The sequence below is a fragment of the Mus caroli genome, chromosome 9 (genome assembly GCF_900094665.2).
Source record: "Mus caroli chromosome 9, CAROLI_EIJ_v1.1, whole genome shotgun sequence".
Lineage (NCBI taxonomy): Eukaryota > Metazoa > Chordata > Mammalia > Rodentia > Muridae > Mus > Mus caroli.
In genome coordinates, this window is record NC_034578.1 from 114,929,549 (window position 1) to 114,955,283 (window position 25,735).

Sequence of the window (25,735 nt, forward strand, 5' to 3'; positions counted from 1 at the left end):
CATGCGTGTGGAGGTCAGTCAGTTCATGCGTGTGGAGGTCAGTCAGTTCATGCGTGTGGAGGTCAGTCAGTTCATGCGTGTGGAGGTCAGTCAGTCAACCCTGGGTCAATGCTCACCTTCCATCTTATTTGAGACAGGGTTTCTAATTTGCTTTGTGTGCAGCAGGCTAGGTGTGCAGGGGCTCTCCTGTCTCCACCTCCCATCCTGCTAAGTGCTGGAATTATAGATGTGTGCCAACACATCCAACTTCACATAAGTGGGAGGGATTCACACTCAGGTCCGGGTTCTAGTGTGGCAAACTCAACCCCTGCCCCACCCCCACACCTGGCCTGATTTTAAATTCTTGCTCTTCTCCCCGCCCCCCCTTCCTTCCCTCCTTCCTTTCCTTCCCTCCTTCCCTTCCCTCTCTCCCTCCCTTCCTTCCCTTCCTTGCTCTGTAGACCAGTCTGGCCCCAACTCAGAGATCCACCTGCCTCTGCCTCCTGAATGCTGGGATCAAAGGCGTGCGCCACCATTGCCTGGCCTCAATTCTTGCTTTTATAGTCACCAATTTTTCTTTCATATACCTAATTAATCATCCTGGTAAGTACCTGAAGATTACTATTAGATAATGATTAATAGCTGGAGAGCCATTAAATGACTCTTTCTATATTCTTAACTTTAATGAAAATGTTTCAAGTGATTTATCTCTAATGATGGTAGAAGCTGAGTTTTTCAGTAAACTAAAGAAATGTTTTATATCTTTCGTTGTTGGGTTTTATTCCCTCGATTAAATAATCGTGTGTTATCTGTTTTCTACTCACAGAAATAGATTCTGGGACATACCAGCATTTTGACATCTTAGAGTATATATGTGATATGCCTAATTTTAAAATTCTGCTACTGGATCCCACTTGCATTCTACCAGATTCTTGCACCATTTTTTCTGAGTATGTAGTCTGAGGTCTGAAAAGCGGCATGTCTTCTTTCAATAGTCTTGAAGGTTATGAAACCCGATTTAGTTTTAACAGGTATATGTGCTTTCCATATTCTTCAGACATTATAATCTTTTTTAAGTTTTCCTTTTTCTTAAATATTTACTCTTATTTTACATATATGAATGCTTTGCCTGCCTGCATGTATGTATATCGTGTATGTAGTGCTCAAGGAGGCCAGCAGAGGGCATTAGACCCCATGAGACGGGAGTTACAGGGTGGTCCTGTGGGTGCTGGGAACTGAACTTAGATTCTCTACCAGAATATTAAACAATGAGCATTCCCCTCAGGCCTTCCTGCCCTCCCTCCTTCTCTCCCTCCGTCCCTCTGTCCCTCCCTTCCAGCACATGCGCGTGTGCATGTGCGTGTGCGTATGTATACAAGGTGCTCATTAAGGCCAGAGAAGGGCATCAGATCTCTCAGAGTCACATGTGCCTGTGAGCCGCCCCGTACGTGTGCTGGGAACCCAACTCCGGTCCTGCACAGGAGCACTGCACGCTCTTATCCCCTGGGCCATCTCTCCAGCCTCCACGTCAGAATATTTTAGATACCAGTGGAGTTATTTTCTTCTCTCAGACTCTGATAGACTCTATCCTGAGAAACATGAGAAATTAGATTAGCTAGTGATTTCTGATCATATTTTCAAGGGATTAGCTATAGATTTTTATGCCAAGTGGCTATTTACTTTCCAATTCACTAATTTATATTTTTATTTCATTAACCACATCCTTTGGTTTGCTCCGGATTGTCTTGTCCTACATTTATAATTTTTAAACAATTTTATTAATTGACCGACAACTGAGTGGGAGAGGGGTTGTGAGTGTGCGTCCTCTGGCATGTGTGGAGGCCAGCTGGGACAATTCAGTAGCAGAGCACCTGATTGCCATTTTTCCCTATTTTTCCTCTAGCAGTTTTTGGCTTTAGGTTTAAATGCTATGCAGTCCCAAGTAATAGTCATAATATATTTTAAGTTTTTAAAAATGAGTGTATTTATTTTTATGTGTATGACTGTTTTAATCGAGTGTGTCTGTGTAACATGTGTTTGCCTGGTGCACATGGAGGCCAGAAAAGGGCAGCATGTCCCCCGAGACTGGAGTTAAAGGCAGTTGTAAGCTCCCATGTAGGTGTAGGGAATCAAACCCAGGTCGTCTGGAAGAGCAGCCAGTGCTTTTAACTGCTGAGCCATCTCTTTTGCTCCAACATTGCATTTCTAGATGCATTTTACTTATATGTGTGTGGGGTATATGCATGTGGAAGCAGGTATCCATAGAGGCCAGAGCTGTTGAGTCCTCTGAAGCTGGAGTGACAGGCAGCTGTGAGTCACATCATGTTTGTGGGGACAGAGACGGACGCCCTCTGTAAGAGCAATGCGTGCTCTTAACTGCTGGGCCACCTTTCCGGCCCAAGCAGCTGTACTTTAACTGTAGGTTGAGGCCTTCATTGTCTTATCTCAAGCTTTTTACTTCAAATTAAACATTGTTTAATATTAATACACCAACAAAAATGCCCTGACTTCTGTTGACGTGTCTGTTAACGGGAGAGAAAATAGTTGGTTCTGAGAGAAGAGACTAATTTCGTCGTTAGTCAAACATTTTCCCGTGGCGGCTGGAGAATCATAAGCATGACATGATTGTGTAGAGGACTAGGGTTTGGTTTCCAGCCCCCGCACTGGGCAGCTCACCACGACAGGGGACTCCAGGAGGGTCTGACAACCCCTTCTGGCCTCCAGTGACTCCTGCACACGTGTGAACATAGACATAGATACACACAGAGAGGTACACAGACACGTATGTGCATATCCATGGACACAGACATACACCACACACACACACACACTATCTTCATTGTTAAACTGACCTGATTTTACCATAAAAATGCACATGGCCACATCTGTGAGTGTGTTTCCAGATAAGGTTAACTAGGCAGTTAACCTGTTCACTCTTAAGTGAGTGGACTGATTCCCATAGGTTGGGGGTGGGGAGAAGAAAAGGCACGACGAAGGCCCAAAGCCACCTCTCTCTGCTTCTGTATCAGCCCAGATGTGCTCCAGACCATGCCTCCCCAGCTGTGATGGACTGACTGTGTGTTCTTACTGTGTGACCCCAGAACAGGCCTTTCCTGCTGTGATGGACTGACTGTGTGCTCTCACTGTGTGACCCCAGGACAGGCCTTCCCAGCTGTGATGGACTGACTGTGTGCTCTCACTGTGTGACCCCAGGACAGGCCTTTCCAGCTGTGATGGACTGACTGTGTGCTCTCACTGTGTGACCCCAGAACAGGCCTTCCCAGCTGTGATGGACTGACTATGCGCTCTCACTGTGTGACCCTGACCCCCCAAAGCAGGCCTTTCCTGCTGTGATGGACTGACTGTGTGGTCTCACTGTGTGACCCCAGAACAGGCCTTTCCTGCTGTGATGGACTGACTGTGTGCTCTCACTGTGTGACCCCAGAACAGGCCTTCCCAGCTGTGATGGACTGACTGTGTGCTCTCACTGTGTGACCCCAGAACAGGCCTTCCCAGCTGTGATGGACTGACTGTGCGCTCTCACTGTGTGACCCCAGAACAGGCCTTCCCAGCTGNTGTGATGGACTGACTGTGCGCTCTCACTGTGTGACCCCAGAACAGGCCTTCCCAGCTGTGATGGACTGACTGTGCGCTCTCACTGTGTGACCCCACTCAAAGCAGGCCTTCCTCCCTTAAGGTGCTTTTGATCAGGTGTCAAGGAGAAAAGTATAAAATACACATCCCTAATGCAAAAAAGTATGAAATTTGAAACTTTTGGAGAGCTAATATGACACCAAAATTCCAGATATGAGCATTTGTGAAATTTGGGTTTAGGCTGTTCAACTGGTACTTTTATGCAAATAGTCTCAAATGCCCAAACCCCTAAGATCAGAAACACTTCTAGACCCAAGCATGTTGGATAAAGGGATTCAACCAGCGTAAACTTTGTTTTATGTTTAGTATTTTAGTCAGTTTCTTGCACATGGCTGATAATTTTTTTAAGATCAGAGTCCTTTCCCTTTTAGAAAGTGAATTTTATCCAGTTACATTTATTATTAAAATATACTTGATCTTGCTTGGCTGTCTAATTTTTTTCTATTTTTTATATACTTCCTCTTTCTTTTTTTCCTCCTTTCTTTTTCTCTCTTTCTTCCTTCCTTCTCTCTCTCCTTCCTTTCTTTTCTTTCTTTTCTTTCCTTTCCTTTTCTTTCTTTCTTTCTTTCTTTCTTTCTTTCTTTCTTTCTTTCTTTCTTTCTTTCTTTCTTTCTTTCTATAAGGTCTCTGTTTTCTTGAATTTCTCCCCTCAGCACTTTGGAAGGAACACTGTTTGCTTTCTCTTAAGCAAGTTATAACTTTAAACAACACACGCAGACTTCTTTTCCCCAGTATCATGGATGTGATTTTTTAGCAACAGTGCTTGGCTGACTACCCTGGTTAAATTCACCAGCTGCTTGCCAAAACTCCTCCTCACTTATGCCAGCCTGAGATCTTCCCCCACAGCCCAGACTAAATGGCTCTGGCTGCCCTTGTTTGTGGCTGTTTAAAAACAAAACTTGTTAACATATTGTCAAGCCATACTTCTCTGAAGCCTACGGAGCCTTGGTTCTGGCTGCAGATGGTAAAACAGCGGGGCCGGCTGCAAGTCATGGCTCCAGGCCCGCTCTAAAGCAGGGAGGGGCTCGCACAGTGCTCCCTCTTCTCCTGTTGCCAACAACACATGTGCCTGCTCCCCACCTCCTCTGAGTTACTCCCTGTTCATTGGCTCCTCCCTCAACCATCTCAGGGCTGGCCCATCTTTGTAGAAGGCCTATAGGCCCAGAGCTTGTGCCTGTAAGCCAGATGGGAATTTTCTGGAGGGTCTCACTGCTCCTCCTTGGCTGTCCTCCACCATGAGTCCTCCATGCTTACTCCAGGGAGTCCTCCCTAGCTGCCTCTCCTCCACGTGTCCTCATCACTCAAGAGTCCTCCCTTCCATTCCCACTTTGTTTCTACCTCGTGCTCATCTTTGACCTCTCAAACTGGTAGAATCTGGTTTCTCCAAGTAGAGTAGAAGACCCTGAGGCCAGAAACAGAGGGCTTGGAAAAGACCATCGAATAAACAAAAGGTTAAAGTCACATCTGCCTGTGTTCACACACCAGACTCGGGGCTTTTGAATGTTGTGGGTGAGTGATGGGTGTTTCCATAGAAGCTGATGCACTCACAGAATGTGACAACGTGTGAACCACACGGCTCAGCCCGTGACCCACACGGAAGGCACAGGTGGTGCGGAGCCATGATGCCCAGTCAGTCATGGCTGTGGTTTAATGGCCTGGCATGTCTGATGCAGAGGGCGGGTGGATGAGCACCAACGCGGGAGGATGGAGACCCAGAGAAAATAATTTCCCTTTCATGGAATAAGGCACTGGGCTGGGCACAGGGCAGGGGTCAGCCCCTCTGCTCCGGCCTGTGTAGCTGCTGTGCATGTTGGATTTCTGAGCCTGCTCTGCTCCAAGGGGCCTGGGGAGCACATCAACAGAGGTGCGCCCCACTTTCTGACCAGGTGCGCTAGCTGGAGGTGTCTCCTTCCTGCTCCTGCCCTCCTTTCTTCTTGTAGCCCTCCCTGCCCATCCCCCGCATCCCCAGGAGGTACCAGCGCTCCGCTGCTGAGCAGGATCATGAAGATGATGAAAGTCTCGAACCAGCTGTGCTCCACTATGCGGTAGCAGGTCTTGCGCAGTCTCCACCAGACCTTCCCTGGGGCCTGCGTCGTGTCCACCATGCAGCAAGGACAACGTCGGACGCAGCCTGTGGGGGAGGGCGACAGGCCCGTGAACACTTCGGTCTGACGGCAGAAGGCCGCCTGTCTGAGGGGATGACCGAAAGGTTGGGACGGTGGGGTACATGGTATGGTGTCAGAGTGGGGAGGTCTGTGGGTGCTCTCTGCAAAGCTACACACTCAGCAAACACTCTGTGAGGATGCTGGCTGGACTGAGAAGGGGGCAGGGCTGGGGATGGCATGGGTGCCAGCCTGTTCCCCTTAGGAAATGAACTCTGGAAATACTCATCTCCCATGATCTACCCCCTTGGGAATGGTGGATCCCTACGTGACCACCAACACTGCAGCGGCTTGTGATGGAGAACCACAGCTACTGTCCAAATGTGCCCATTCACAAAGGTGCGATGTCAGTCACCAACATGGCCATATACCAGACACTTGGGTAGACAGGGAAAGATTCCATGTGCAGGGCATGGTGGACCTGGGTTAAACTAGCTCACATGTGCCTGCCATACCACAAACACGGGGCTATCATCCCTCAGGGATACTGTGCAGCCCTGCACCATGGGCAGACCCACTATGATCCACATCACAGGGGAATGGTAAAGGGAAGCAGACTCCAGCTCAGGGTGAGCATGGCCCGGGTGCTGAGGAACTCTTGGGTCTCCTGTCCCCTCTGGGTGTGGCCGAGAGCTGCCTGGTACCTTCAGTGAAGCAGTCCTCTGGGTCCTTGACATCCTCCCCGAGGTCTGGGATTTGCTCCAGGAGGTCTGCGGTGTTGGTCATGTCAGCGGTGCTACCCTCGGAGTAACTGTCCTCGGGGGTCTGTGGGGGAGGGGAAGGGAGGGATGGCGTGGGCTGAGGACCAGCCTCCAGCTCCAGCCTAGCATCTGGGGTAAGCCTAGGTTGAGTGCAGATGGCTCCCTCTTTGCACACCCATGACTCTGAGGTGGAGGGGTCTCAACGCCTGCCACAGAGCTACTCAGGGAGGGTGGAGTGGAGTCTGGGATTCGGGACTCCTGGGTCTGTGGTTCTGGCGTGTGGGGTTTAGGGCTGGGGTGTGCCGGAGTGAGGGATTTTTGAGAACTCAGAGTAAGGAACACACCTAGCTTGGACAAGACAGACAAAGTGGCAGGGACTAGGGGATCACCCATCGGTACGCAGACACATCCAGAACAGAATCAAAACCAAGACGCAGGCACACAGCCAAGACACGGGCACAGAGCAGCAGGTCAGACATGCAGAGAACATGCCAGCAGCAGAACATGCATCCCGTTCACCTCACACACGCTACAACTGGGGCAGAGAACGTGCTGGGACCTTCCCTCCCTGGCCCTAGACATTGAGAACTTGCTTGGTTCTCAGGGAGGTCCCAGGTCAGTGGTTTTCAACCCCTTGGGTTGCAACCCCCTCGGCAAATCTCTATTGCCCCCAAAATTCACATTAGGATCGATAACAGTAGCAAAATTATAGTTTCAGAGTAACAACGAAATGATTTTCTGGTGTGTGGTGGGGTCACCGCCACATGAGAAACTGTATCAAAGGGTCGAAGCCTCAGGAAGGGTGAGGACCTCTGCCGTAGGAAGGACATCTGACGGCCTGTGAGTGTCTGTGCCTTGTGACTGAGGGCAATGTCACATGCCTGTGAGTAGGTAGAACACCCTACACACCTGGTGGTGTCCCGCCACCGTGAAACCTGAGGCTTAGCCGGTCCCTCCTCCAGCTTAGCCAGTGGACTGGCCCTTGGGTGGTCACCTCAACCTTAATGTGGGACAGCACAGGGGGTCCAGTTTGATGCTCTGTAGCTCCCCACTAGCACACGCTGAAGTCAAACCTGCTCTCGGCCTTGGTCTAGCTCCTTTCTTCTCCGAATATGCTTCTCTTGTGTCCTTCCTGGCCTCTCTAGGGTGCACTGCCCCTACAAGTCATTTACACAGAAGTCCCCGTCCCTGCCTCTGTTTATGGGGAACAGAACTTAATGACAGAAGAGTCAGGAGGGCCTCCATAAAGAAAGGACCCCTCATTCCCCCACCGACTTGCTTCTACCCTGTCTCACTCTCCTCTCAGCCGGCTGCCCGCGGCCAGCCTAGGCTCTTGATTGAATGCTGGAGCCTGGCTCTGGTCCTTGCTGCCTTCTTTCCCCTTCCTGGGATGAATCCCCATGCCCACATCTGTGCCTCCTGTTTCTTGTCACTTCTGAGGTTTGTGGTCTCAGTGACTAAGTCTCAGGAGACGGGACAGCCTGCTTGGAGTGGCCAGAGGGGTAGGGCTCCGTCTCCTGGCCCATGCTCTTGAGGCTGGCTATCCAGCTGGGGTTTTGCAGGCTCAGAGCTGAGCATGGCCCAGAGGGCGGCCATGGAGTTCTCAGGCTCCTACTGCAGGAGGGAGGAAGCTCCTTTCCTTTCCCTCCCCCCTCCTTTCTGTCAGAAACAGGAATTCACTGCAGCTGCTGTTGACCTTGAACTTCTGATCTTCCGGCCTCCACTTCCCAAGCACTGAGATTACAACTGTAGGCCGATACTCCCAGTTTATGCAGTACTAGGGCTTCGTGCACTAGGCAAGCCCTCTACCAACCCAGCCTGGAAGAAGTCCTTTCCCCCGGGAACATCACGGCATTTTTCTCGCCTCCTCTCCCCGGACCACAAACACCTGAAGGGAAGAAGCCACAGAGCTCTCACTCTCTCCTGAGGCTTGGGATCCCAGGTCCTCCTAACTCAAGTCAAGTGTTAGGCCATCTAGGGAGAAGGCCAACCCCCACCGTGAGGACAGTCACCAGGGCCTCATGCTCCAAGATCAGTGACGGTGGGTGGAGCATCCTGGGGCCTGTCTTACACTAGGACCAAATTCCCAAGCACTGGGCTGAGGAGTGAGGTCACCCGGCACTCTCTGAGCACATGACTTCCTTTCCACATGCTTGAAGCAAGTGAGTCTGAACAGTGCGGTTGGTTAGCCCTTGGCTTGGAGGCTCTGCAGAGGAAGCCAGGCAGGTCACACATGCAATCAGGCAGGCTGGGGAATGGCTACCTCCTGTCCACAGCAGGGTAGTACCACTCTCAAGTTTTCAAGAGAAACAAAAAGTGTGGATTTTTTTTTTTTTTTAAACACAAAAGCTCCCAAGTGTGTGGCAGTTAATTCAAAGTAAAGTCTTTTTGTGGCCACAGTAAATCCTGATAACAGGCTGAGATGCCCCATCCCCTCTTTTTAATCTTTGCAGGGAACACAGGGAGGAGGCATCAGTTGACAGATGTGGGGAGGACTGTTCTGAAGATCATCCAAGCCCTCTCTGGACACGGAAAGTCACAGGACAAACGCTTGCCGATCAGCACAAGAACACAAGGGAGAAGGGCGAACACGTGGAAGGACAGGTTTAGTCCGGCCTCAGAGTCCTGAGCTGGGATGGATACCATCTCTCCCTGTCAGAACACTGGCTTCCCACCCTCTTCTCTGCAACCATCTCCATGCTGCCCGTGACACACTTGCTCTGGTTCCCCTTGGCAAATGTCGCTGGTGCTGCGGCCCCTCACAGCCTGACCCTGGCCCCGGCAGCAGACCCCACTGTTACCTCACCGCACCCCGGGGCCCGGGGCTCCGCTTCCCGCTCTTGCTGCCAGTCTGCCTGAGACGTACTGGCCTCGGCTTCAGAGGACGTGGTCTCTGACACCTGGCTCCAGACCCTGGGCTCCTGGGGGGGCTCGTGGCCACCAGACACAACTTGGGATTCCTGCTGAAAAGACCCCATGAGCAGAGCCCAGACACCCGGGCAGGGGGTCTCCAGGGCCCGCCCTAGTCTTGTGGGCTGCAGCCCCTCCCCATTGCTTCCTGGCCTCTTCATGAACCTCCATCTACTAAGATTACATTCTTCCTCTGCTGACTTGGGTCAGTAAGTGAGAGGTTCCTGGTAAGTATGGGCAAAGGACCCGTAGCCAAAGCTCAGCGTGTTTAAGACTCTCTGAAAGGGCGCAGCTGGACCACAACGCCCATCTTATGATTGCTACCAACTCTCCTCAGGAGGATGCTCTGACTTCTCAAGGTCTGAAGATACTGCAGTTAGCCCAGACCGATTCCCACAACTCACGCGCGCCCGCACACACACACACATGAGCACACACATGCCCACGCTCACACATACTCATGCACACATGTGCACCCGCACAAGTGCACAGGCATGTTTGTCCTGGTCCCAGGGGACGGGGAAGAGGAGGAACAGCCAGAAACCAACTCTCATCTCCTGTGCAGGAGACACGGGAAGCTGTGGTTATAACCCCAGCCCTCCCTCCCTCAACCGCCCCTACAACAAGGCCAACTGAGGCAGGAGGAAGCAGAACCCCGGAGCTGGGCCCAGCTACTGCTAGCTAAGGAAGCAGCCAGGAAGGGCCACCAACATGGAGGGGACCTAGTTACGCCTGACTGAGGGACCTCTGGAGCTATACGGAGCCCAGCTCAGGTCAAGGGAAACCTGAGGGACAGACACCCTGCCTTAGCCAGACCCTGGTGCTAAGTGTTAAAAGTAACAGGCTGAGAGATAAGATAGTGGTGTCTCCGACACCTCCATCTCAGGGATACTTATTTTTAAATCTCAGAATTAGCCTCAGTCATGGGAGGAGGGGAGGAGAGGGTTGCAAGGACACCAAACTGTAGCCCTCTCTCTCCCGGACATCTGTCTCTGCTGGTCCTGGTGCTGGGCAATGTGCAGAGCTGGGGGTGGGGGATGGAGGAATTCATCAAGAACACTGAGCTATGCCTCATGTTCCCTGGCTGTAAGGTCAGCCAGGGATGAATACTAACTAACAGCATAAACGGACAAGCTGGAGTTGGCACCTTCTGAGGGGCCAGCTGCCATGGGGCTTCCTCTCTCCCCGTGCCATTGCTGAGGTAGTCTGGTTGAGGCTAGGAGCTGAGCCTCTGGTCTCCATACAAGCAGGTGGCTGTCCTGTCAGGACGGGTGGGGAGATGGCTGACCTGTTTGCTGGACTCTTCCTCCTCCGTGCCAAGGCTGTTCTCCTCATCCTCTTCCTGGTCATCAGTGTCCGACTCAGCCACTGCGATGGGAACACACACAGGCTCGGTATCCCCAGGGGTGCCCTGGCCCGGCCGCTTGTCTTCCTCGAACCGTGTTTCCTTGCGGGCTGGGGGCGCCTTCTCCACCTCTGGGGGTGGTGGGGACCTGGGAGCGGCGATACAGCTGGGCAGCTGGCTGTGGGTGGCAAGAGCCGCAGGCTTCTTAGGTCGCCGCCGCAGGAGCCCGCAGCAGAAGTCCCAGGTGGTCCTCTTGACAAAGCGAAGGCCCCTTTGGATGCGAGCCAGGGCCAGCTGGAGGTTGTTCATCTCCCCATCCTCGTCAGGGGCTGTGAGGTTGTCTGCGCTGAAGGAGCTGAGCAGCAAGGCCAAGAAGAGATTCAGGACCTGTTGAGGCAATGGGTCAAGTTCACCCAGGCACTGCCAGGCTCTGGAGGGGAAACTGAGGACCTAAGAGACTCGAATACTCCTGATGACAAACAGCTCAGAAGCACAGAGCCCCGGACGCTGGGTTCTCACCCACCCCTCTCCTTCTCTTTCATAAGGAAGTTTGATCTACAAAAGAAAAAACGAATTAAAATTCTTTTTGCGAAAGGCTCAGGCAGCCAGAGTGCAGATTCAGGTCCCTTGTGTTTCAGCTCAGGGCCATGGGGAGAGCCTCTGTTCACCCAGAGAACTACAATGAGGGGCTTGCCTGGGGTTACACAGGGAGATGGGGACGAGCCTTAACCAGACAGCAGCAGCCTCTGCACCCAGCCCCTCTGAAGAATGAGGTAGCAGGCACAGCAGGGGAGGGTGGCCCCAGGGCTCCCTCCTGGAAAGTGGGGGAGTTAGAGACAAGGCAGAAAGTCCTCAGAGAAACCACTCCCAACTTAAAGAGCTTTGAAAGGGTTGGGTAAGAAGGAGGCATTAGCTCTGGCTCCCCCACAGAGGCGCGCTACCTGTTGAGCATCTGTGGCTGCTGGCAGAGCATTCTGCCTGTGTTAAAATGGTCTTGGCACCCTTCCACATGAGGGTCACAGGAAAACAAGCGGAGAAGGGACAGCGCAGCAGGAAAGGAGATGGGGAATGGGCATGCCTCAGACTGACTGTGGGGTGTGACACACCTGGATGGACGTCCTGGGACCAGTGTATTGACTGGCCCCATGGAGGGTAATGAAGATGGCAGTAGGCCTGTAAGCATTCCCTGGCACCAGGCGTCTCCTGTTAGTCCCCAGGAAAGAGTCCAGCTGAAGGGACCCTGTGGTCCGGTGGCCACACGAATCTCTGAGCCGTTGCCCCTATCTCCTTCAAGCCCCTCAGGGATGCACCCTACCACAGGGAAACCATAACTGCCAGGAAACCGAGGGTGAGCATTCTGGTGAAGGTGGTGGTGATGGTGAGGATCAGGCCTCAGGAAGAAGCCATCGATTATAAAGTAACACGCATTCCCACAGCCAGCCAAGGCTAAAGGTGCTTCTGTGACAGCTCTACAGGGAAGTGAGCACTCCTGATACCTGGTCACCCTTTTCATGTCCTTACCAGGATTCAGTATTAATCAAAACTGCTGTCAGAGCTGACCTCCAGCTTGGCCCCTGGCTTCTGTCTTCCGGATCTATGCATAAACTGCATGTTCATGCAGGTCCTCCTTGTGGCCCACATCTCTCAGCAATTCCTGGCCCCACAAATCCTGACTCTGTAGGGAGTCCTAGGTCTAAGCTTCAGGCGAGGCAGGAGGCCTTGGTCCACCCACTTGGGACCCGAGGTCCTCCGTCTCCAGCTTCCAAAATCTGGTTTCTTCCAGGGCTTCCCCGTCAATCATGTGTGGCTCCCAGCCTTGCCTGGTCCCTTCCCGTTTCAGCAGCGAGCTCGCTTCCACCCACGCGGCTGGCCCCAGCAGCGGCCCAGTTCCCGAGGCGGCAGCGTGGGCTGGCAGTAGCGTCCCTCCTCCAGAGCCTCTAATCTTCTTGTCCCCAGGCAGATCCGCTCAGAAATGGCAGGACTCTGCGTGAGGGGCGGCTCAGCCTGGCATCGGTCTGGGCGCCCAGCGCATTTTGCTTTTTCTTTTCTTTTCGGAACAGAAAAGAGTCTGGCAGCCCTTGGGACCAGGGAGGGGATTAAGTGAGGCTAAACCCCAAGAAGCAGATTTTGAGGGGACAAAGAGGGATGATGGGGCCTCGAGCTTTATGTCTGGGGACTGAGAAGGGGATTAATCTGCTGGGCCCTGTCCTGCCCTGGCCTGGATACTGAAGCACCTGGATACTGAAGACATATCCAATAAGGGGAATGGCTCTGCAGCCCATAATTATGGTTCCACAACAGGCTGGAAAGTGGATCCAAACACCCCCAAAATGTGCCTATGTGCTGGTAAGATATTGTGCTACCCGGAAGGGACATGGTAGTCACAGGGGGGCCAGACTGAGCAAGTGTCGCGTGTTGGTCACCAAATAGATTTATCCAGTGAGGTGGTTCCCACTCTGAGCTGATGACTAACTTTAGCCTTGTCTCTTCTGAGCTGAAAGCCTTCTTTAACCTCCCTAGCTGGGGAGAAAGGGCTCTCATGGATTCTTCCTTGGGACACTGACCAGTTATTTCTGTTTGAGAAAAATAAATAATTTCTGTTTCCCTACATCTCTCAAGTTGGTTGAGTGCCACGAATGTTTGGGCTGGGCCATGTTTCCCTCTGTAAGCCCACCAACAACCACCATAATGTTTGGCCTGCAAGAAACGCTTAACAAGACTTGTTACTCTGAGTAGAAAACCATGTAGTTATTCCCTGGTAATGGAAGACAAATTAATAAGCAAGTGAATGAATCAAAAACAAGTGAGTAACGTTTTCAGGTGTAGATGGTGTGCAGATGAATTAACAAGCAAAATGCAACAACGAAGAGTGACCACGTCACTGTGAACGGCTAAGTGACCGTTGCTGGATGGATCAATGAATGAATGGGATTAGTGAATGAGGGGTGTATGAGTAGGCTGAATATGGAATGAATGGAAAAGGAATAAGTATGGATGTGGTAGAGGAATGAGTGGAGGGTAGAGAGAGGCGAGAGATGAGTGTGGGATGAATGGGTAGGTGGGTCTATGAGCAGGCATGAATGAGTGTGTGTGAATGGGAAGTCAGCAGACAGATGACTGAATGAGTGAATTGGCAGACAGATGAATGGATGGACAGATAAATGGATGAATGGATGGATGATAGATGGACACATGAATGGATGGATGGATGGATGGATGGATAGATGGATGGATGGACAGATGCATGAATGGATGGATGGATGTATGAATGGATGGATGGACAGATATATGGATGGATGGATGGATGGACAGATGCATGAATGGATGTATGTATGTATGAATGGATGGATGGACAGATATATGGATGGATGGATGGACAGATGCATGAATGGATGGATGGATAAGAGGGTAGATGGCTACACAGGCGAACATACTGATGTGTAGACAGACGAAAGTGAGTTGTGAATTGATATGCTCATGATAATTGCATAGGTGGATGGCTAAGTGTGCGCACAGGCACAAGAACGGATAGTTGAGTAGAAAGGAAAAAATGGGCAAATGAGCAAGCAGAAGAGTGAAGGGGTAGATGGACCAGAAGCTTATGGGAAGGTGAATGGTTTAAGGGACGCTAAGTGACTGGCCAGAGAGAAGGAAATGGGGGTAAATGGATGATGGGATGGATGGGGTCAGGGTGCATCCTGTGGCCCTTGGTTGACTCACCACAAGGTTGCCAATGACCATGACCAACAGGAAGACCAGCAAGCACAGCGACTGCCCAGACACCTCCATGCAGTCCCACATGGTCTCGATCCACTCTCCACAGAGGATGCGGAAGATGATGAGGAAGGCGTGGAAGAAGTCCATCATGTGCCAGCGGGGCAGCAGGCCAGAGTCGCTGATGCGGTGCCTCAGCTCCGAGTAGTTCTTGCCGAAGAGCTGCATACCCACCACGGCGAAGATGAAGACGATGATGGCCAGCACCAGGGTCAGGTTCCCCAGGGCACCAACAGAGTTCCCGATGATCTTGATGAGTGTGTTCAGGGTGGGCCATGATTTGGCCAGCTTGAAGACCCGCAGCTGAGGAAGGAGGGAGAGAAGGCGCCTTTGTGGTGGATCTGGGTTGCTGTTTCTCACAGACTCTATTATTTCCCCAGCTCTTGCCTGAAAGCCATGGAAGGTCTGTTCCCCTAACGCACACTCCGACTAGTTTCTCTGAGGGAATTCCTGCTGATTTCTGGCACAGTCTGAGGGAAGCCTGCTGGGCTCCAGTCGGAGCCCACCTCTCCATTTCTAGGAGCTTCTTAGCGGATTCTCCGGCCTGGTTTGTCCTTCCTCTCTTGGAACTGTTCCCACCAGACACTTTAGGCCAGCTAGAGCCATCTGACTCACCCAATCACCAGCATCTTTCTTCTCAGTAAGCACAGAGAAAGATGGCAGATACTTTGTATTTATTGGGCACCCAGGCTGTCCTAGGCCTGTGCTTCGGAGGAACTGGCTTAATGTAATTTTCTGATAACCACATAAGGTTGGCATGGTTACTGCCCTCTTTTTGGTCCTCAAAGGAAAAGTGAGTTCTGTAAGGCCCTTGGCTCACAGGAGTGGGACCAAGATTCGAGCTTAGACCCAGGCTTTCCCTGCTGCTCCCACGGAAACTGCCACACTCCTCCTCTAGGAAGCTGTCCCTGATCGCACCACCAGTCCCACCTGAACTTCAGGTGTTCCAAGCTCCAAATGTGATCCACCAAGCAGTTTCAGTGACATCTGAGACCCACTGAGTCTGGGTACCCTAAGCACTCCCAAGTTTACAAAATACAACGTCCCGAGTGAGCCACCCACAGACCTGGCTGTGCCTATTAACCTATGGCTCTGGAGGACTGTGTCTCCTGAGTGCTGTCTCTCATCTGTGAGCCGGGGACCCCAATCCTGGTTCCTGCTGGGACTAAGGAGGTACATGACAGGTCACGCAACTGTCAGCTGATTCCCCCGAGGAATGTGTCCACCTCTACCTGACATCCCCACACTGGGCAGGCACCCAGGAGCCATTAACAATGTCTTGACATCATCAGGATGTGACAGAGCAGAGCAAGGGTATCTGGACAGTGGATGTAGAGAGGTGTTCCAACCCCTGCCCCGCCCTGCCCCGCCCCTCCCGCAGTGGGTCCAGGCAGATACCAGACGGAAGGAACGCAGCACAGACAGGTTGCCCATGCGGGACAGGCCCAGCTCCATGAGGCTGAGGATGACGATGATGCTGTCGAAGATATTCCAGCCCTGCTGGAAGTAGTAGTATGGGTCAAGGGCGATGATCTTGAAGGTCATCTCTGCCGTGAAGATTCCCGTGAAGACCTGAGGAGAGAGCAGGAATCAGCGGGTCCTAAACACCCTGGCCTGGCCACCAAGCTCCCTCCTTCCTGACTCTTGTCATGCCAGTGTCTTTCCCGAGGCCTCTTGGTGACTGGTCAGGCTCATCAACTCAGAAACAACCCGTATTCATCACGGCCTCTGCAGACATGCAGGTCTAACAGCCAGGATCAGCTGGGACAGCTACAGCATCCTTACAACACACTGCAGAGCTCCTGGCCTTTGCTTCTGCCTCTCTCCAGAAAGCACCCTTACCTGTGAGCCACTCCCCAACCCATGTGTATTTAAGAAAACGCATCCAAAACCTGGATGAGGAAAGTCTCACTGTCCCCACTTCATAGGTAAGGAAAGTGAGGCACCGTGAGCTGAACTGGTGTCTAGGGTCACACAGTTAGAATGCTCAAGAGCCTGTTGAAGGACATAGTCCCAGGTTGGTTTGACACGTGGACTACAGCCCACATGTGGCTGAGGCCCAACATTAGAAGTACACTTAAAAGTTGAAATAAGAGCCGGGCGTAGTGGCACATGCCTTTAATCCCAGCACTCGGGAAGCAGAGGCAGGCGGATTTCTGAGTTCGAGGCCAGCCTGGTCTACAAAGTGAGTTCCAGGACAGCCAGGGCTATACAGAGAAACCCTGTCTCGAAAAAAACAACAACAAAAAAAGTTGAAATATATATATATATATATATATATATATATATATATATAAATATATATATATATTTTAATTTCTAATTCTTCAGTGTGTGCCTCCTAGATGACCGTATCATGCTGCAATGTCCCAGGCTGGACATGCTCTCTCAGAGACATTCCTGAGGGAAGGAACGGAGTCTGGTTTTCCAGGTTTGCTGACTTGTGGAGCTTGAAATCCAGCAGGCCGTGGTGTTGGCTGGCAGCCATGACACAACCCAAGGCCCTGCCTGGCACGATCCCCTGAGGAGGGTATGTCTGCTGAAGCTGGAGCTGGAAACTTGGCCATGGGAGGAGGCGCTCGGGAGCTTCTGGAAGGGGAAGGTGGTAGGTAGCACACCCTGGTACCATGCTTGCAGCAGGCATGGAAACATGGAGGTTGATCAGCGTCCAGCAGGGAGGTGAGCTGGCCTGGGCACCCTCGGGAACTCTGCCAGAGCAGAGACCACATGGCCTTTCGTCTCTGTTCAGATGGGGCTCTGGGGAAGCAGGCTGTGGGAGGATTTGCCACACATGCTCCGTGCAGACCCATGCTCACCGCTGAGAAAGAACTGTTTCTCAGAGGAGACCTCAAGGAGACCTCAAGACCCTCCAGGCTCCACCCAAATCTACGGCAAGCATACAAGCCTGTCCCCATAGTTCCTCCATGTCACAGACCCCATCTCCTCAAGTCTCCTCATCCGTCTGCTCCACCCACAAGACTCACTGCCTTCATCAGGTCTGTTCAAAAGCAGAGTCCGTGTGCTTCCTGACTGACCCATCTACCAGGCCCTTCAAGCACGTTCCTCAGCCCTTCCTCCCCCCTCACAGCATCGGTAGAATCTGGGCACCTGTATGTATCCATCTGTATGGAGTCTTCTCTCTTGGGAATAAGCAGCAGTTAGATTCTGACCTGCAGGCTACCCTGCCCCCTCCCCCATCTGGTACCACTATGCTCATTTCCATGCCTCCTGGAAGCTTTAGGTGCCCAGCCTGAGCGTTTACTCATCTGTACTCAGACCCCGGTTAAGCACACAGCATCCCTGAGAGTCCGTAAGAGAGGCCCCTGGCTACTCCTTCAGGACACAGGCGTGGACTTCCCTAGAACCTGCTGGGCACCTGAGAGTGAGTAGGTTTCTAAGGCCTATCAGATGGGCTCGTGGGTGTTATTCCTCAGTTCAGGGGGCAGTGCTCAGCAAAGGCTCTTGCTCTCCACCATAAGAAAGCTCCCAGCTGTTGGTGTATGGTGTGCACAGAAACACGGAATACCAACCAGATGTGTGGCACAGAGAGAGCTCTGAGGCACTGTGGTCTTAGGCCAGCTTCTCCATCCATCTGAGCCTCGAGTTGGCTTCCTACCTCCCACAAGTCCTCAGTATATCAGTGCGAATGGAGACTTCTCAGTAAGTGGGAGACTTTTGGGGAACCTCAGACAGTAGAGCTTGGAGTTTGAGAGACGATTCTACCGTTAAAAGCACAGATTGCTCTTCCAGAGTATCCAGTTCAATTCCCAGCACCCACATGGCAGTTGTAATACCAGGTTAGGGGGTCTGATGCCCTCTTGTGGCCTCCTTGGGCACTGCACACACGTGGTACACATACAGTCATACAGACAAAACACTCACACACACACAAACAATAAAGAATATTTTTTACAGGGCTGGAGAGATGGCTCAGCGGTTAAGAGCACTGGCTGCTCTTCCAGAGGTCCCGAGTTCAATTCCCAGCAACCATATGGTGGCTTACAACCATCTGTAACTGGGTCCTATGCCCTCTTCTGGTGTGTCTGAAGACAACGACAGTGTACTCACACATATTAAAATAAATCTTTAAAAAACAACAACAACAAAAGTTTTTGTTTGTTTGTTTGTTTGTTTGTTTTTTACAAGAGGGGGGTCCTTTTGAAGCAAAGTTTCACGGAGCCCAGACAGGACTCAACTTGGCTCTTCTTGATCTCAGCATTTATCTTTCATGAGACCACATGATGCACAGTGTAAGCCCAAGTTTATTGGGTGACACTGTGACTCCTTTCCATGCTAATTAAATCAAGCTCACAGCTTCCTTTTCTTTTCTAGTATTATTATTAGCATCTGTGGCATATCCTACAGCAGAGATGTGCCATACCATTGTAACTAATTCTCTATGGTAGACAGTCTTCTCTAGAAAGACTGTCATAATAAGTACCATTTTGCAGACATATTGTTCAATTTGGAACGGTGTCAGTGACCATTGGTGGGGCTTCTGATGTGGTTAACTGGTCCTCAGAGACAGGTTTTAACCAACTCCATGAGCAGCATGTGACAACTGTCTCCCTCCAATGCTAATCCTGTGTCTCTGCTCCTCACACGCAGCTGTTTAATCAGTCATTCCTTTATCTCTGTGTATCTTCTTTTGCCAAACTGCTGTTCATGCTCATTGTGGATTGTCCTATTACAGCGATTGCTTATTTTTGAATTATATATAAATATACCTTTTAGATTAGGGATGCTATCTCCCAGTCTGTTACATGCACTGCTGTTATTCTCCAGACTTGTCATTTATTTTTAAGTTAAGAAATAATTTAAGAGCTGGGCATGATGGTGCCTGCCCATAATACCAGGAGGATCTGGTGTTCAAGGTCACTCTTAGCTTTATAGTGAGTTCAAGGCCAGCCCAGGTACCTGAGACCCTACCTCAAACAAAACAATACAATAAAGTGTTAACATCTTTTTCTTATTTGCTTCCAATGCCAGTTTTCTCTTTGTTTGTTTGTTTGCTTGCTTGCTTTTGGTTTTAGAGACACAGTTTCTCTGTATAGTCCTGGCTGTACTGAAACTTACTCTGTAGACCAGGCTGGCCTCAAACTCAGAGATCCCCCTGCCTCTGTCTCCTGAGTGCTGGGATTAAAGTTGTGTGCCAATACACTCCATCTAATGCTGTTTTGTCCATTATCACAAGATAGTAGTAGTAGTAGACTGAACCTATATTTGCCGTACACTACAGTGGGCACTATCTATCACATTTATAGATGCTATAACTTTTTGGGTTTTATACTATATCTTAATAGATGGTAGAAAAATTGCCACCTTTCCCCCAAGACTGTCTGTCTGTCTGTCTGTCTGTCTGTCTGTCTGTCTCTGTATCTATGTGTACATGCAGAGAGAGGGCAGGAGGAGTCTGCAGATTCAGACAGTAGTGAGCCACCATGTGGGAACTGATCCCAGGACCTCTGCAAGAGCAGCAAGTGTTCTTAGCCACTGAGACACATGTCCAACACCAGCCCAACCTGCTGTATTTTTAATTCCTTCATAATGGGAAACTTTTCAAACTACCTTCTCCCCGATGTTGCCTCTGATTATGCCATGGGCTGGACAGTTTAACCAGCCAGTCTCCTCTTTTATGGAATCTGCCTGAAGAGTCTGTCACCACACCAAGATTACCTACCTGTTTATTTTGGTGTTTTGTTTCTTTGCCTTAATATTTAAGCCACTTAGACTATGTAAAATTCAAGAAAACCAAAGCCTTTCATATTAGCAATCACACTATCCAAACCGCAGGAAACGCAGCTGTTGCCGGTAAAGAACATCGGTTTAGTACAACTGTCAATCACAAGCTGACAGTTCGGGAGAGCAGGTTCTCTCCATCACAACCAACCTCTGCCCAGTCCTACCCAGCAAACTACACTTAAATCCTGCAATGGCCATCCGACGGGCACATAGCATCTGCAGATGCACCAGGAGACTGCATGACGAGATGTACCAAAGACCACTCAATAAACACCCCCGGCTGCACCGCGAGACACCGCACGTTAAATGCACCTCCTCCTTGAATTACAAGAAGGAAAATCCAAGAATAGCCAAATGGGCTAAACGACTGGAAAAATGTTGAATAAATTCTGCAAATGGCCACTTAAAGTCCGGGGTTTATAAAGCAGTTAAGGAAGAAAATATCCACAGCTCACAGTGTGTGCAAGGTCTACCTGCCCTCGAGAGTCACCGGAGCAGCTGGGCCTGAGACCCAGCCAGGGTCCTTCCTCTCCACTGGCTGAATCAGTGAGCCCAGCTCTGCTGAGGACATCTAGAGAGGCTGGCAGTGTCCATGTGCCAGGATTCTGTGGATGCATGCCTGATTCTACTGTCACCATGCCACCCCTCCTGCCTCAGTTTCTCCATCTGTAAAGTGAATATGTGGGGTCAGTCTGTCTAATAACAACAGCTACTACAGCCACCATGTATGCTGAGGGCTGGTTGTTCATGCAAGTTGGAGGGAGGCACATGACAGACATTATCTTATTCAGCCTCATTAGCTTCCAATGAGGTTCATATCGTCTGATTCTTGCATTTATTAAATTCAGCAAATACTCATGGTGCCAATTACCAGGATTAAGTAATTTGCTTGAGGTTCACAGTCAGTAAGAGCTGAGTCAGAATTCAAATCCGGCTCTGCTTGTTGGTAGCTGACTAAGCACACTCGGTTATCCATCGCCCACTACCCGCCCACGGGCCGCCAACATCTATCCACACATTCATTTTCCTTTCTTCCTTCTCTATATAGCCACCCCCACCCATCCAATCTGCTCCCACTCTCTGCTGCTCTCTCATCATCCACTCACCCTCACCTACAGATCCAACTATCTTCCCTTCTGACCTTCTATCTCCCAATCTAATTATTGACGCATTTATCCACCCATCTCTCATTTCATTATCTCTAATCATTTGTCTTTTTATCCTTCCTTTCTTCTCCCCCCAATTATCCATCTGTCCACTCTTCTAGTCTTACTCACGCCTCTCTAATCATCTTCCTATCCATCTGTCCTCCCACTCATCCATCCATCTTCCCATTCATCTACCCATCCGTCCATCCATCCATCCTCCCATCCATCCATCCATCCTCCCATCCATCCATCCATCCTCCCATCCACCCATCCTCCCATCATTCCTCCCATCCATCCATCTATCCATCCTCTCATCCACCCATCCTCCTCCCATCCATCCTCCTCCCATCCATCCATCCATCCATCCTCCCATCCATCCACCCATCCATCCATCCATCCTCCCATCCATCCACCCATCCATCCNTCCATCCTCCCATCCATCCACCCATCCATCCATCCATCCTCCCATCCATCCATCCATCCATCCATCCATCCATCCATCCATCCATCCATCCTCTCATCCATCCATCCTCCCATCCATCCATCCATCCATCCATCCATCCATCCTCCCATCTATCCTCTCATCCATCCATCCATCCTCCCATCTATCCTCTCATCCTCCCATCCATCCATCCATCCTCCTCCCATCCATCCATCCTCCCATCCATCCATCCTCTCATCCATCCATCCTCCCATCCATCCATCCATCCATCCATCCATCCTCTCATCCATCCATCCATCCTCCCATCTATCCTCTCATCCTCTCATCCATCCATCCTCCCATCCATCCACTGATCATCCCATCCATCCTCCCACCCACCTCATTTGTCTCTCTCCTCCATACTTATACACCCACCATCTCCCCACCACCTCTTTTGTTCTATTCTCTATTGAGTCATCCATCCTTTACGTTTCAATAATCCACTCATCTGTTTCTTCCCTTCTCTCCTGTGCCCACCCACTCACCCCTCCCTCTCCCCACTCAGCAGCACTGGATGCTCATTTGTACGATCCCTGTCCTGTGTGCTTCCCCCCACATTTGCTCACCACTGGCCAGTCTCCACTCATTTCACACTCAGCCAGACTTTTGATTGTAGCACTTGAGCACATTCACAAGCTTTAACCCCATCCTCCCACTCAAATCGACACCTTTGCTCCCTAAAACCAGACTCCAAAGCTCCTTCCTTCAAGCTGTCTCCAGGGACTGGCCCCTTCAAGAGCCCCTTTGATGTTCAGAATCCCTTCCCCGTGAGAGTCTTGCCCTTCAGAGATGCCCACTTCAGCGCCGAGGACAGGTGGTCCTTACCAGGTTTCCGACCTGCAGCATCTCCTCAAACTCGGCCGTCATGTTGTAGTGCTCCAGAGCCATGAAGAGCGTGTTGAGCACGATGCACATGGTGATGGTGAGGTCAGCAAATGGGTCCATGACCACAAACTTCACCTTCTGTTTGATGGACATCCAGAGTGGGCAGCACTCCCAGATGAGGTAACGCTGGGCAAAGCGATTCCAGCATGGTGGACACTTACGGTGGGACTCCTCCAACTCTGGGGACAGCCAGGGAGTTAACTCGGTTTACTGACCAGGTCATCTGCATTGGGTGGCATTCTAGAAGGGTCTTGTAACTCGAGTTGGGGGGACAGCGGGGTGCTAAGTGGCTGCAGCACGCGGAGGGGAGACTAGGGAAGTGGGTTGCCTGTGTCTCGGTTCTTTACTCTGGAAGTGTGGGAAGAAAGGGCTGCAAAGCGAAGAGACTAAGCTGGATGGGGGCGGGACTGGGGTTATGGCAGATTAGGCCTGTGTAGGCTTATGTCAGACCACTACGTCTCATGGACATGGGTGCAGGACAGGGCAGGTTGCAAGTGAGGGCAGGACGCAGAACAGCCAAGTTCTTATCTGACTGAGCTGAAGTGCTGGGGTAGGGTTTAAAGCACAAGCATTCACAGCTGGGGCAGGGCGACACAAGACCCAGTTTGGCTTGGAAGGTGTGTGGAATTGCCTAGGCTGGGACCAGCTGGTACGGGCCCAGGATTGCTATAATTAATAGTCCAAGAGGATATATGGGAATGGCTGACAATAGGCGAGAACAGGAAGGGCAGGCAGGAGACAGGGTGGCTTTAGACAGACTGAGGTATGCTTGGGAGAGGGGTGGATGAGGTGGGGAAGGGCCTGGGGCAGTGGATGGATGTGGGGATACCTGGAAAAGAAGTAGCAGAACCAGAGAAGAGACCAGAGAACAGGCAAGGACATTCCCAGCCTGAAGAAGAGATGCCTGGGAGAGGTATGGGGGACCCAGGTGTGGGGGCAGACATGACGATGAGAGGCTGGAGGTGAAAGGGTGAGGGGAAAGTGGGACACTGACCTTCCAGAGCGCTGGTGAGGACACTGACGGCGCTGAGTGCCCGTTGCCGTGCCCCGGGCTCCTCAAAGCCATCTGCACATGGAGCCTGTGGTGTCAGCATCTGGGGCCCACCAGGCTCCTCTGACGGCGTGGTCTGCGTGCAACCGGGAGACATGCATCAGCCCAGGAGGACTCAGGAAGACAGAGTGGCAGTCTTGTTTCTGTGTTTTGGTCTTTAATTTTAAAATTGCATTCACTCATTCATCCATTCATTCTTGTGCGGAGGTCAGAGTTCGGCCAGCGGGCGTTGGCCGTCTCCCCTGCCATGGGCATCTCGGGGACTGATCCCAGGTTCTAAAGGTTGGCAGCTGCAGCCTTCGCCCACGTAACCATCTCACTAGCCCTTGTTGATTTGTTTGTTTGTTTGTTTGTTTGTTTATGGTCTCATGTAGCCAAGGCTGACCTTGAACTTAACATGTGTCTGAAGATGTCCTTGAACTCCTGATCCTTATGTCTTTACCTCCCAAGTGCTGTCGGGGTTGTAGGTGTGTGCCACCACGTCTAGTTCATGCTCTGCTGGAGATCATACCTAGGACTCCATGCATGCTAGACAAGCATTCTGACTTCTCTCCCTACTGAGCTACATCATAGCTCCAAGCATAGAGGTCTTGCTGGGATAAGGAATGCTGGACTTGGAGAACCAACTCCCTGATCCTTGCATCTCCCATCCACCACCATCTCCTTCCTTCCCTGTTCTCAGAGTACACACACCACACAGGCCCCTCCAGTACCAGCACACCAATAGATGAGGACAGTGGCAGACCATGTCATACAGAGGAGGTATGCTTGGGTCTAAATCAGAAAACTTTAATTTTTTTTAAATAACCATACTTTATATGCATGAGTGTTTTGCCTGTGTATAAATGTTGGTGCACATGTGTGTGCTTGGTGCCCATAAACACTACTGGCTCCCTGGAACTGGGGTTGCAGACAGTTGTGAGCCTCCACATGCGTGCTTGGAATCAAACTCCAGTCCTCTGAAAGAGCAGCCAGTGCTTGTACCCACTGAGTCATCTCTCCAGCCTCTACTTATTATTTTTTAAATGATCCCGAGATTCCTTGTCTTTCAATCCACTCTCACACTTTTTTTTTTTTTTCGAGACAGGGTTTCTCTGTGTAGCCCTGGCTGTTCTGGAACTCACTCTGTAGACCAGGCTGGCCTCGAATTCAGAAATCCGCCTGCCTCTGCCTCCTAAGTGCTGGGATTAAAGGCGTGCACCACCACTGCCCGACTCATAAACACTTTTATACACACACCAAGAATGCATAGAGAGACTTTGCTTTGCGGCACTGTTCCTCGTAACTAAACGAAATGTCTAGCTGACTAGGAAGAATATTAAAATCAATCACAGCTCTGCCCAACCCTGGACTCTGATACAGACAACAGTGAGAAGCTGATCTGGGTGTACTCCCTTGGGCATATCTCCGAGACAGATGTAGGAGCCAGTCAAAGATCTGAAGAGTGAATACCAAATTGTCAACGTGCAGATACTTGTGGAACAGGGACCAGGCACAGTGGAAAGTGACAGTCCCTGCTCACTTCACGAGCTTCAACTTCTCTGGGTTGCCCTCCCAATAACCAAGAGCAAGTAGAAAGAAAGCTCTGGCTAACTGGCGGCAGCAGGTGGGACCTCTCTAGGCTCCTTCCCCTAACCCACCCTGAACCAGAGAGGCCTCCTCCCACTCCCCACCCCCACTCCCCAACACTGACAGGGGCCCTGTACCCAACACAGGGCCCTGTTTGCAGACTAGAAACAGGCTCAAAGGGGACCAGCAGAGTGAGGAAGGCATTCCCAGAGGCTTCTGCCCGGCTAATCTCTTTGACTTTTCAAACGTCTCCATCTTGGATGCTAATTCCTTTAACCTTACAAACGACTCCGCCTCGGCCAGCTAATCCCTTTAAAGTTACAAATGGGCCCTG

General features: G+C 51.0%; 1 protein-coding gene across 5 annotated transcripts in view; it reads right to left on the reverse strand.

The window, feature by feature from the left end:
- The window catches only part of Scn5a (sodium voltage-gated channel alpha subunit 5), a 98,351-nt gene that overhangs the window by 23,538 nt on the left and 49,078 nt on the right, over positions 1-25,735 (reverse strand). For 3 of the 5 annotated variants that reach the window (XM_021171629.2, XM_029481482.1, XM_029481483.1), the window contains 8 exons: positions 23,776-23,908; positions 22,722-22,960; positions 15,924-16,097; positions 14,472-14,828; positions 10,695-11,138; positions 9,298-9,459; positions 6,440-6,560; positions 5,610-5,764 (listed from right to left, as the gene is read on the reverse strand). In XM_021171629.2, the coding sequence (XP_021027288.1) occupies positions 5,610-5,764; positions 6,440-6,560; positions 9,298-9,459; positions 10,695-11,138; positions 14,472-14,828; positions 15,924-16,097; positions 22,722-22,960; positions 23,776-23,908 (1,785 nt within the window). The remainder of the gene's footprint in view (positions 1-5,609; positions 5,765-6,439; positions 6,561-9,297; positions 9,460-10,694; positions 11,139-14,471; positions 14,829-15,923; positions 16,098-22,721; positions 22,961-23,775; positions 23,909-25,735) is intronic. The other 2 variants (XM_029481484.1, XM_029481485.1) reach the window with 2 other exon arrangements.